This window comes from Ranitomeya variabilis, chromosome 2 (genome assembly GCF_051348905.1).
Source record: "Ranitomeya variabilis isolate aRanVar5 chromosome 2, aRanVar5.hap1, whole genome shotgun sequence".
NCBI lineage: Eukaryota > Metazoa > Chordata > Amphibia > Anura > Dendrobatidae > Ranitomeya > Ranitomeya variabilis.
The window spans coordinates 624,625,794-624,639,228 of record NC_135233.1 but is presented as its reverse complement, the minus strand read 5'-3'; the positions used below and the strand labels follow the sequence as shown (position 1 = coordinate 624,639,228).

The 13,435-nt window shown below is 51.8% G+C and overlaps 1 protein-coding gene across 18 annotated transcripts in view; it reads left to right on the top strand.

Moving 5' to 3' along the window:
- NDRG4 (NDRG family member 4) overlaps positions 1–8,601 on the top strand; it is a 138,789-nt gene extending 130,188 nt beyond the window's left edge. For 5 of the 18 annotated variants that reach the window (XR_013221730.1, XR_013221727.1, XR_013221723.1 and 2 more), the window contains 4 exons: positions 4,899–4,934; positions 5,648–5,699; positions 7,166–7,785; positions 7,852–8,601. Coding sequence is in view for 9 of the 18 variants with exons in the window: in XM_077288989.1 (XP_077145104.1) it covers positions 4,899–4,934; positions 5,648–5,699; positions 6,226–6,264; positions 7,166–7,320 (282 nt within the window). In the remaining 9 variants the exon portion in view is untranslated. Of the gene's footprint in view, positions 1–4,898; positions 4,935–5,647; positions 5,700–6,225; positions 6,265–7,165 lie in introns of all 18 variants that reach the window. The other 13 variants (XM_077288989.1, XM_077288984.1, XM_077288981.1 and 10 more) reach the window with 3 other exon arrangements.
- The last annotated feature ends 4,834 nt before the right edge of the window (positions 8,602–13,435 follow it).

Genomic DNA, 13,435 nt, shown 5'->3' with positions numbered 1-13,435 from the left:
AATATTCCTGGTGGCCATAACTTCCATCAGGCGGGTATCAGAGCTGGCAGCCCTTTCCTGTCGTGCCCCTTTTTTACAGTTTCACCAGGATAAGGTTGTGCTCAGACCAGCTCCTTCCTTTTTACCGAAGGTTGTTAGACGTACGCGGTCTCCTCCCTGTATGTCCTGTCTCCTCCCTGTATGTCCTGTCTCCTCCCCTCCACGTACGCGGTCTCCTCCCTGTATGTCCTGTCTCCTCCCTGTATGTCCTGTCTCCTCCCTTCCATGTACGCGGTCTCCTCCTTGTATGTCCTGTCTCCTCCCTGTATGTCCTGTAGCCTCCCCTTCACGTACGCGGTCTCCTCCCTATGTCATGTAGTCTCCCCTCCATGTACGCGGTCTCCTCCCTGTATGTCCTGTATCCTCCCCTCCACGTACACGATCTCCTACCTGCATGTCCTGTATCCTCCCTGTATGTCCTGTCTCCTTCCCTCCACGTACGCGGTCTCCTCCCTGTATGTCCTGTATCCTCCCCTCCACGTACGCGGTCTCCTCCCTGTATGTCCTGTAGCCTCCCCTCCACGTACGCGGTTTCCTCCCTATATGTCCTGTAGCCTCCCCTCCACATACGCGATCTCCTACCTGCATGTCCTGTATCCTCCCTGTATGTCCTGTCTCCTCTCCTCCACGTACGCGGTCTCCTCCTTGTATGTCCTGTAGCCTCCCCTCCACGTACGTGGTCTCCTCCCTATATGTCCTGTATCTTCCCCTCCATGTACGCTGTCTCCTTCCTGTATGTCCTGTAGCCTCCCCTCCACGTACGCGGTCTCCTCCCTATATGTCCTGTAGCCTCCCCTCCACGTACGCGGTCTCCTACCTGCATGTCATGTCTTCTCACTGTATGTCCTGTATCCTCCCCTCCACGTACGCGGTCTCCTACCTGTATGTCATGTCTCCTCACTGTATGTCCTGTATCCTCCCCTCCACGTACGCGGTCTTCTCCCTGTATATCCTGTATCCTCCCCTCCACGTATGCGGTCTCCTCCCTGTATGTCCTGTATCCTCCCCTCCACGTACGCGGTCTCCTCCCTATATGTCCTGTAGCCTCCCCTCCATGTACGCGGTCTCCTCCCTGTATGTCCTGTACCCTCCCCTCCACGTATGTGATCTCTTACCTGTATGTCCTGTCTCCTCACTGTATGTCCTGTATCCTCCCCTCCACGTACGCCAGGGGTGTCAAACCGCATTCCTCAAGGGCTGCAAACAGGTCATGTTTTCAGGATTTCCTTGTATTGCACAGGTGATCATTTAATCACCTGCACAGAATGATTCCAGCACCTTGTGCAATGAGAAGGAAATCTTGAAAACACGCATGGTTTAAGGCCCTCGAGGAATGCAGTTTGACACCCCTGACGTACGCGGTCTTCTCCCTGTGTATCCTGTATCCTCCCCTCCACGTACGCGGTCTGTCACGATTCACACCGTGACCGTCACCCCTACGTCACGGATTAGGGTGACTTTAGGCCAACAGACGGCTATCACATGTGCAGGGGGCTTATCTTAGTTATCCCTCCACTGCTACAATGTGATTAAAAAAAAACACACACAAGGCTATTGACCTCTTAGTTTACAGCAGAGGCTTATTTTAGGTATCCCACTGCTCTTCAATACACCACGAACTGCAGGGATTTGTGTATATCCCGCTTACAGTTCGACTTGAAACCTGCAGCTCTCTGGCGCCCCCTTTACCCTCAGGTCAGATTAGGTACTGCACCTAGGATAATTAGTCACCAGAAAGGCTGCCTGCTATGTACTGGCTGTTGGGCACGCTGCAGCGACGCGATAAACTACTCCCACTCAGGCAGGAACAATAATTATCAACGCCGCAGTCGCTTCAACAACACCCAAAGGCCTGCACACGGTAAGCTGCCACCAGCTTCGATTAAACGGGTCCGAAGCTAACCCAACACAGTAGCGTAATTCCCTTCAGAAGACTTAGGGTACGTTTTAGAGCATGAAGAACGAACTAGTACTTTAAATATTTTACTCCGAAAGAAGGCAGTGTTTTTAGATAAAAATATTACAAGGATGTTACAAAAGAGACAATTGAAATATGTACAAGGTAATTATAAAAAAAACAGGGATTACATAAGAAACTAGATGGGTATTTCCTGAAGGAACTACAGATAGTGCTTTGGAATGGTGCCCGGGCTGCCCCTGCAAGACTTTCACACTTGGGTGCCCCTCAGGCGCTGGTTTGGTAGTTGTAGCCCCTCAGGGTTGAGGCCACTCTGGGTCCGATTTGGTGGGCTGGTTACCCCGGGGACCGATTTGGTGGGCCGGGTCACTCTGGGTCCGATTTGGTGGGCCGGGTCACTCTGGGTCCGATTTGGTGGGCCGGGTCACTCTGGGTCCGATTTGGTGGGCCGGGTCACTCTGGGTCCGATTTGGTGGGCCGGGTCACTCTGGGTCCGATTTGGTGGGCCGGGTCACTCTGGGTCCGATTTGGTGGGCCGGGTCACTCTGGGTCCGATTTGGTGGGCGGGGTCACTCTGGGTCCGATTTGGTGGGCGGGGTCACTCTGGGTCTGATATGGTGGGCGGAGCAACTCTGGGACCGATTTGGTGGGCGGGGTCACTCAGGGTCCGATTTGGTGAACGGGGTCACTCAGGGTCCGATTTGGTGAACGGGGTCACTCAGGGTCCGATTTGGTGGGCAAGGTCACTCTGGGACCGATTTGGTGGGCGGGGTCACTCTGGGACCGATTTGGTGGGCGGGGTCACTCTGGGTCCGAATTGGTGGGCGGGGTCACTCTGGGTCCGAATTGGTGGGCAGGGCCACTCGGGGTCCGATTTGGTGGGCGGGGCACCTCAGGGTCCGAATTGGTGGGCGGGGTCACTCTGGGTCCGAATTGGTGGGCGGGGTCACTCTGGGTCCGATTTGGTGGGCGGGGTCACTCGGGGTCCAATTTGGTGAACGGGGTCACTCGGGGTCCGATTTGGTGGGCGGGGTCACTCTGGGTTCGATTTGGTGGGCGGGGTCACTCTGAGACAGATTTGGTGGGCAGGGCACCTCAGGGTCCGATTTGGTGGGCGGGGTCACTCTGGGTCCGATTTGGTGGGCGGGGTCACTCTGGGACCGATTTGGTGGGCGGGGCACCTCAGGGTCCGATTTGGTGGGCGGGGCACCTCAGGGTCCGATTTGGTGGGCGGGGCATCTCAGGGTCCGATTTGGTGGGCGGGGCACCTCAGGGTCCGATTTGGTGGGCGGGGTCACTCTGGGTCCGATTTGGTGGGCGTGGTCACTCGGGGTCCGAATTGGTGAGCGGGGCAATAATTATAATATGACTACAGATAGTGCTTTGGAATTGTGCTGTGCTGTCACTTTAAGAGCTGATATTATCTGACAAAACTTTTGTGCTGGTGGGCTCATGTACAGTTCATAGGCGTTGGCATAGTAACTGTGTCTGACTGCGCATATCAATGAGCTAATCAGCCAGGTGGCAGTTGGCAGTTATTTTTAGAAATTGCCTCAGAAATCAGGCCCATTTATAAACGTATGGGAAAATTTCCCTATTGAAATGCATTGAGACACTTTTTTCAAACGCAAGTTGTGCCAAAACTACAAATCCGATCGACACGAAAAATACTTAGCACACCTCTTTTCTCCTATTTTTTTCATTACACCTCTTGGGGACGCTGGCTTCGAAATGACACCTCACTGGAGTCTGTGAGTGCTGCGGTTCGGGCCGCATTAACTGCGGACTGAATAATAATAAGAATAATAAGAAGAAGAAGTTTACCACGATCGGATTACAATATAGTGCTTTGTTCCAAAGCACTATAATAACACTTACATGTGGTCAGATCATTTGAGGCAACCAGGCAAGTGGAGGTCCCATGTGTCCCAATGCATTAGGACAGCAGTAATGCTTTTCAGGTCAAAACTCACTCTGCTGGGGGCTTGGCAATGGCAGAAACTTATAAACCGCAGCCCATGACATCACCAACAGGGTTGAGTTAAGATCGCCCTCCTCTTTCTTCAGTCTTAGTAATTTCAACCTAAATTGGTCCAATGCCTATAACTCCACCACAGAACATGTCATAGTCATAGCAAACCCAGCATTCATCTCGTATTAACGTTGGCATTCTAATGAGATCAAATATGTCCTATTTGTGATGCATAATTACAGAGAAATCCCTACTTTTTACCTGATGGAGTTAGAAGCTCACGCTTAGAGTGGCTGATAAATCCGCCGATGGAGATTTTCAATATGTATTTGGTATTTTACTACCTTAAATCATTGGTCTAATATCTGACAATAATGGGACAAAGGAAAGCATGTTTTAAAAGCGGGATCAGACCAGTTTCTGCTAGTACAACTGTCTATGCATCTATCCCGATCGTAAAAATTCTTTTGGGAGGGGTATGAGGGATTTGGGAGCTGAAAGTCAGGAATTTGCAGCTAAAAGCCATAAAAGCTGTTGCAGAATCACTCCAAGAAGGGGGCTTTAGCCCACAGCATGCTAGCAAGAGAAACTAAACTTATGTTATTTCATACAATATCGTGACACGGTCTCCTCCCTGTATGTCCTGTCTCCTCACTGTATGTCCTGTATCCTCCCCTCCACGTACGCGGTCTTCTCCCTGTATATCCTGTATCCTCCCCTCCACATATGCGGTCTCCTCCCTGTATGTCCTGTCTCCTTCCCTCCACGTATGCGGTCTCCTCCCTGTATGTCCTATCTCCTTCCCTCCACGTGCGCGGTCTCCTCCCTGTATGTCCTGTAGCCTCCCCTCCATGTACGTGGTATCGTCCCTATATGTCCTGTAGCCTCCCCTTCACGTACGCGGTCTCAGCCATAATGTCTTATTTCAGTGTTAATCTATTAATTCTGCTCACATCTTGTCACACACAGATGGCAGACTCTGGAGGACTTCCACAGGTCACCCAGGTATTTATCCTCCTGTCGTATCTATCGCTCTCACCCACTCATGTCCCCGGCCATTTTTGTACATTTCTTCCATTGCTCAGGTAAGGGGCCGCTCTCTGGAGCTGTGTGAGCCGCAGGTGACGATGAGTGATGATGGTCCTAGGACCCATCCTACAGCTGTACCCAGCGGGGACGCAGCCTCTGTTGCTGTAGTGTCACCGGTCACGTGAGGGGTCGCTCTCTGGAGCGGTGTGAGCCGCAGGTGAGGATGAGTGATGATGGTCCTAGGACCCATCCTACGGCTGTACTCAGCGGGGATCTGCCTCTGTTACTGTAGTGTTACCGGTCATGTGAGGGGCCGCTCTCTGGAGCGGTGTGAGTTACAGATGAGGATGAGTGGTGATGGTCCTAGGACCCATCCTACAGCTTTCTCAGCGGCGACGCGGCCTCTGGTGCTATAGTGTCACCGGTCAGGTGAAACTTCCCAGTCTTATTTCATGATTGCTATCAGACCAATTAGAAGCGCTCGCTTGTGGTCTCCTTCTCAGGAGAATGGCCAGTGCACAACACAAACAGAATAACACAGCACAAAAAGCGGGATCAATCAGCGTCTCCTGGGGTGGTCTCTACCTCCAGGGCTTACTCCTCAGTGGATGTCTCATTTATTCTATTCTTGTCTGTAGATGCTATCACATGCCAATCATGAGTCACACCGTGGTCATTTCTTTTCACAGCCTGGAAAGCTGACAGAAGCTTTCAAATACTTCCTTCAAGGAATGGGATACAGTAAGTTCAGCTCTGCCAGACTGAGATTACTGGATGTTTGGAGGGTGGCGGTCCCTGGATGTTTGGAGGGTTGGGGCCTCGGGGTCTCTGGAGGGTGGCGGCTCCAGGATCCCAGGATTGTGTGTCTGGAGTCATTTCACCATTTCTGTGTCCTCTCTGTCTTTTGACCGTCCTCTTGGTCTGTGTCCTCCGTCTCTCTTTTGACCATCCTCTTGGTCTCTGTGTCCTCTGTCTCTCTTTTGCCTGTTCCCTTGGTCTCTGTGTCCTCCGTCTCCCTTTTGACCGTCCTCTTGATCTGTGTCCTCCGTCTGTACGTCATGTCTCTGACTTCTGTCTCTTCACCTCTTTTCCTCTGTGCTCACACTGACTCTGAAATCTCTGCGGCTCTATATTCTCTTTATGGTGATCGCAGCATATTGGTACCCGTTGTCTCAATGTCACATTTCTGTGTCTTCTCCCCTCCTCATCACTCTCCGCTGGACTCTTCACCCCTTCCCCTGCTTCCTTCCTCATCTTTTTCCCCAAGTTGCCTCCTTGAAGGATCGGAGACAGAGTGCCAGTGCAGGTATCCCATCACACTGTCTGCTGAATAGATTGCATGCTCCTCGGTTCAGTGTCCCCCTCTGAATGCTCCACATGGGCTGCTTTTCCCTCCCAATGATGGTGTTATTCCAGCTGTTCTCCAGCGTCGGGTGCTCACGCTCTCCCCTTAGTTGTCTTCCACATGTATGGAAGTGACATCTGCAGCCGCATATCACCCACCCTGGACATTATGGCACAGAGGAGGCCATCTTCACCTCCCATATTCCAGGATGTGTCCCACACTGGCTGTGCAGCTCCAGTACACGGCAGTGGCAGGTCTCATCCACAGGCTGTACCATGTGCTTTCTCCGGCGGTTGCCTGTATATGAGGGCACGCGGATCACTTGCTGCCTGCATCTCCTCGGAATCACACATAGGTACACAATGTTACTGGGGTATCGCAGGTGCTACATAGGTCAGAGGTACATCATTGCTTGTAGTCCTCTTACTACACAAGACGTGGATATCCGCACCCCACATGATAAGTCCCAGCCCAATCGTCTGTCATTGAGCTGTAGAGTGCCCCCTGAGCCTGGAGGTCCCAGATCATTTAGGCCCAGGGTAACCTCTCATGCTTCACACCTCACATGGGGCTTCATGCTAAAGGAAAGGTGCTGAGAAACAAGCAGCATGCTGACCAAAGGACTACACTTCCCGAGGAGGCTGGCTGCTTGGATTACTGGGGCACAGTCCAGCCTCCTCTTCCCCAAGCTCCACGGCAGCCATCTCTTTCACACAACCCTGCATGGCAGGTTGAAGCTTTCAGCCTGTATCCAGTACTGAGCAGTTCATGTTTCTGTGGTATCTTCCCTTGATCTGCTCTATGTGAATGCTCAGCTTCTGGTTCTGAATTTTAACTTCCTGACTCTTCTTTGTTTCTGTAGTGCCCTCGGCCAGTATGACCCGACTCGCCCGATCTCGCACAGCGTCCCTCACCAGTGCCAGTTCTGTGGATGGAAGTCGGCCCAGGCCTTGCACTCAGTCAGAGAGCAGCGAGGGCATCGGTCAGATCAACCACACCATGGAAGTGTCCTGCTGAAGACCCTGAGCAGTTCTTACTACCTGTCTTCTCGCCCACTCATTACCCTTATCTTCTTTACTGGTTTCTCGTCCTGCACCCCACCCCTTAAAACAGCGTCTGGCGTTTTTTGGGGAACCAAATACCAGAGTGACAGTAGTTAATCATAATCTGGTGTGTGCTCTTCCCACTCCCCTGTGACTGGATGTGAGACAGGTAACATCAGATCGGTGGTGACTGAATAATTAGGAGGGATGACCTGGACGACTGCAGAAGATCCCATAGAGGTGACCTGGACGACTGCAGAAGATCCCATAGAGGTGACCTGGACGACTGCAGAAGATCCCATAGAGGTGACCTCAACGACTACAGAAGATCCCATAGAGGTGACACCTGATGACAACAAAAGATTTTATAGAGGTGACCTGGATAACTGCAGAAGATCCCATAGAGGTGACCTGGACAACTGCAGAAGATCTCATAGAGGTGACCTGGACGACTGTAGAAGATCCCATAGATGTGACCTAGACGACTGCAGAAGATCCCATAGAGGTGAGCTGGACGACTACAGAAGCTCATAGAGGTGACACCTGGCATCTCTAGGGAATCCAGTAGAGGTGACCTGATTGTGTAGAGGGATCTCATAGAGGTGGCCTAGAAGACTGTAGGTAATTTCATCAAGTAACCCAGTTGATTGTAAAGGATCCCACTGAGGTGACCCGGGTGACTGTTACTGATGCAATAGAGGTGACCTGTATGATTGTAGGTGATTTCACAGAGGTGACCACAGATGACTAGGGGTTTCCATAGAGGTGATCCCGGACTTGTACAGAAGATCCCAGAAAAGTGACCCAGATGACGGTAGAAGATCCAATAGAGGTGACCGGAGTGATTGTGATCTAAGGATCTAGCATTGGGTAAGCAGTGGATGACTTACGCATGTTGTTGCCATATCTCGGGGTTCCAGTACAGCGTCTCAGAGTCACCCCACTATCAGTGAAGAAGACTCATCCTGTGCTGTGCTGGTGAATGTCTGTGAGTGGAGAGGAGGGTCCATCTCCTGATTCCAGTTGTGTCCTGTCTCCTGCGCTGTCTCATTGTGCTGTCTCTTTTCCCTTCCCTGGTTGTGCAGCCTCGTTCCCCGGACTGAGATCGGGTGTGATGACTCCTGTATGTACGCAGTGACTCTTATCATCTTCTTGTTTCTGTCTTTTGTGGCGTGGATGCTCGTGGCTACAGCCATCATTACTTCATGATAGTAATGGATAAATACAACAAACCTCAATAAAATAGTAACTCTGCCGCATGGTGCCGTCATTCTGCCTCTGCCGCGTGGTGCCATCATTCTGCCTCTGCCGCGTGGTGCCGTCATTCTGCCTCTGCCACGTGGTGCCGTCATTCTGTGTTTTTCTCCCAGGGAGCACTGCCCACTGGTTAACGCTTTCATGACTAGGTTATTTTTACTTTTCCCCTCCCTTGTTGTTTCCCATCCACATCGCCGTGTGAGGTCTTGTTTCTTACGGGGCAGTTGTAGTTTTGAATGACACCATCTATTCCGAGTGAAGTGAAATTGTGGAAAAAGAATGCAATCCCAACATTGTTTTTTTGTGGTGTTTTTTTTTTTTTTTGGGGGGGGGAGGGGGGGTCATCATGATTCTCCACCTCTGTCTACTTTCGATATTGAACCTGTGCATTTTTTTATCATACATTTGGGGAGAATTTAAATTTTAAAAAAAGTTGCCGTTTTAACAGAGCTGTCAGTTTTTGTCTTGTGGCGGCGCGAGATGTGGGCCGGTTGTTAGGCACTAGGCTGACCCTCTTACTGATACCATTTGATGTTTCTCCTTCATCTCATTGGGGGACACAGGACTGTGGGTGTATGCTTCTGCCACCAGGAGGCTGACACTAAGTCAACATAACAAAGTTAGCTCCTCCTCCACCATATACACCCTGACACTGGCCGCAGGAGAATCCAGTTCATGCTTAGTGTCTTTAAGAGGCACATGTCTGGTTTTTCCCAGACCTCTTTTCTCTTTTTTACCATGAAAATGAGACAGGAGCAACAGACCCATTTGAGGGGGTCCGATCTCCCCAAACCAACAACGGGCGAGCACGTGGAGTGTCACCTCCACGTATCCTCTCCCGCAACGTGGGACAAGATGCCGGACTCAGCCCTGACCACCCTAAGGTACTGATACCCTAGGCTGTACAGGTGCATATGTGCAGTCCGAGCGGCCCCCACTGCATCACCAATGCTAAGACTGCGGTGAAGGAAGGAGGCGGACGGTCCCTGTCCTCATCCCCTGTAGGGAAGATGGAGCCAGGGTGCCTGCACCGTCCTTTACACAGCCCCCCTCTAACCTGAAACTGGTAGCTGAAGCGCTCCATCCATGGGTCTTTTGTTGAGGTAAGGGGCTGGGAGGGCTCCTGCTGCAACACAAGCGCCGGAAAATTTAGTCCCCGGCTTCGGCCGCTGTTAGGCCATGGGCGGAAGCCCCACCTCCTAAGCGTGTCTAGTTCCGGCGGCCCTGCTCCCATATCCTTGGGTGGGCGCTGAAAAATGTAGTCCCCAGCTTCGGCTGGCACTAGGCCACGGGTGGAAATCCCTCCTCCTGAGCACGTCTGCTTATGGTTCCACCTCTTGAGCCAGCTGCCACAGACGCTCCAATTTCCAGCAGGGCACACCCACTGACTTTGTGTGCTTCTTTTGAAGATAGGAGGCATCGCCGATTTGCACTCTCCTACGTTGTTCTGCAGGACTTCCAGGGACACAGGACTGGGGTAAGTGTTTCTTCCCCCAGTCCTGCAGCTTCTCTCTCTACTGCTGCACCTAAGCTAGGATCATATCAGCAGCAGGTCCAGCAGAAGGACCAAGACTCATACGTTATTATATACCTCATGTGTTGCCTGTCTGTCCGCTTTCCCGCATGCCCAGAGTTAAAACATGCCCATGAGGTAAAACATAGCCTCTGGTGGGCCGAGAAGAACCACTCTGTGATCTCGGCAGTCCACATTCCAGGCAAGGAGAACTGGGCGGTGGACTTTCTCAGCCGACAGGGTCTGGCGTCCGGAGAGTGGTCGCTTCACTCTGATGTTTTCCGACAGACTTGCCAATGCTGGGGGACCCCGGACGTGGACCTGATGGCCTCCAGGGTAAATGCCAAAGTGCCCAGTTTTTCCTGCACCCCCTTTTTTGTCAAAGGTTGTTTCCTCGTTCCACATGATCAAGGACATTGTCTTGCCTTCATTTTGCCCGGCGCCAATGCACCGTGTGGAGAGGGCTCTCCATACGCTGGATCTAGTGAGAGCTCTCGGGAGATATGTGTCTTGAACGGCATCCTTTTGGCAAACAGACACACAGTTTGTCCTCCCCGTGGGTCGCAGGAAGGGGCTCGCGGCCTCAAGATCGACCATATCCAGGTGGATACGTTTGACTATTCAGGAGTCCTACATCAGAGGCGCAGTCGTTTTGGCTGGGATCAGGGCTCACTCCACTCAGGCAGTGGGCGCTTCCTGGGCTCTTCGGCACCAGGCATCAGAACAGGTTTGCAAGGCGGCAACCTGGTCTAGTCTACACACTTTCTCCAAACACTATAATATCTATACTCCGGCGAATGCAAGTCTAGGTAGAAGGATTCCACTGGCAGTGGTACTGCACCTATAGGCAGTAGGTGCCTAGGGCTTATACCTTTTTTAGGATGTCCCACAGTCCTGTGTCCCTGTCACAAATCCACACCGCTGCACACAATTTGTCACGATTCACACCGTGACCGTCACCCCTACGTCACGGATCAGGGTGACTTTAGGCCAACAGACGGCTATCACATGTGCAGGGGGCTTATCTTAGTTCCCTCCACTGCTACAATGTGATGAAAAAACACACACAAGGCTATTGACCTCTTAGTTTACAGCAGGGGCTTATTTTAGATATCCCACTGCTCTTCAATATACCATTAACTGCAGGGATTTATATATATCCCGCTTACAGTTCCACTTGAAACTTGCAGCTCTCTGGCGCCCCCATTACTCTCAGGTCAGATTAGGTACTGCACCTAGGGTAATTAGTCGCCAGAAAGGCTGCCTGCTATGTACTGGCTATTGGGCACACTGCAACGAGGCAATATAAATACTCCCGCTCTGGCAGGAACAATAATTATCAATGCCGCAATCGCTACAACAACTCCCAACTACCCAGTACAACGGTATGCTGCCACCAGCTTCGATTAAACGGGTCCGAAGCTAACCCAAAACAGTAGCGTAAATCCCTTCAGAAGGCTCAAGGTACGTTTTAGAGCATGAAGAATGAATCTAGCATTAAATATTATACCCCATTAAAGTTTAGGCAGTGTTTATAGACAAATTTACAAGGTTGTTACAAAAAGAGACAATTGCAAATATGTACAGAGATAATTATAAAAATAACAGGGGTTAAATGAGAAATAACACTTACATGTGTTCAGATCATTTGAGGCAAAACCATGCTGGCAGAGCTCCCCAAATGTCCCAGTGCATAGTTCAGCTCCTCAGGCAAAACTCAGACAAAGACTCCCCCGGCTGGGTAAAGTGGAGTCACTTAAATAACCACAGCTTTGTGACATCACTAAAGGCCTGGTTAATTATATTCACTGAGGTCAGAGATCTTTATGTTCTGAGACTCTGGAGACAAAGGCATTCCTGACTGAGAAGGGAGGGACCACAGGTGGCTTTGCAGGATTGGTCACCTGCAGTTTAAAGCCACACCCTGCTCACACACTAGATTCAAATTACCCATTGAAAAGAAAAGCTTCACACACATTCCAGCAAGCGAAAGAGAAGGGGGGGGGGTTTAGCCCACAGCATGGCACTAACAGGCAAGAGACCAAAACATATATTATACATTATCCTCACACCTCCCCCTTTTGGTCTGCGCTACGGAGGCAGAACCCCGCGGTATGCCTCCATGCGCACCTCAGTAGATTCACCCTGGCGGGACAGACAATCTGCATTGCCATGCTCCCTGCCTGTTTTGTGTTCAATGGTGAAGTCAAACTGCTGAAGGGCAAGGCTCCAGCGTAGCAACCTGCCGTTGGTTCCACACATGGCGTTTAGCCAGCGCAGAGGGTTGTGGTCGGTCACCACAGCGAAGGTGCGACCGTACAAGTAGGGCTGCAAGCGCTGCAGGGCCCAGACTATGGCCAGGCACTCCTTCTCAAGGGTGGAGTAGGCCACTTCCCTCGGCAAGTTTCCGGCTCAGGTACAACACGGGGTGCTCTTGGTCCTCCGAGTCAACCTGGCTGAGCACAGCACCAAGGCCAAACTCGCTGGCGTCAGTCTGTACCAAGAACGGTCGACTGCTGTCGACTGCTTTCAACACAGGGGCGTTGCACAGTGCGGTTTTCAACGCCTGGAAGGCCCCCTCAGCCATCTGTCCAGTTGACGATGTGGGTTATCTTCTTCTTGGTGAGGTCCGTCAAAGGTTCTGCCAGGCTACTATAGTGCTGTACGAAGCGCCTATAGTACCCTGCAGTGCCCAGGAAGGACATCACCTGTTTCTTGGTCCCGAGAGTGGGCCAGTTCACGATCGCGCCCACTTTCTCAGGCTCTAGCTTCAGGGTGCCTCATCCTACCCGGTGCCCCAGGAAGTGGACCTCCCTCATGCCCATCTGGCACTTTCCCGGCTTGATAGTCAGTCCTGCTCGGTGAATGCGCCTGAGCACCTCCTCAAGATGCTGCAGGTGTTCCTCCCAGGAGGGACTGAAGATGGCAATGTCATCCAAGTACGCCACTGCGTACTTCTCCAGTCCCTGAAGCAGGAGGTTGACCATCCGCTGGAAAGTGGCAGGGGCATTCTTCATGCCGAAGGGCATGACCGTGGACTCGTACAGTCCAAAGGGTGTGATAAAGGCAGACTTCTCCTGCGCCTCGGGGCTCAGGGGAATCTGCCAGTATCCTCGGCTCAGGTCCATTATTGTCAGGTATTTTGCGCCAGCTAACTTCTCAAGCAGCTCCTCGATGCGCGGCATTGGGTGCGCGTCAGAGGCTGTAATGGCGTTGAGCCCCCTGTAGTCCATGCAAAAGCGGGTGGTCCGGTCCTTCTTTGGCACGAGAACTACGGGGGAGGCCCACGCGCTCTTTGACCGTCGAATCACCCCCAACT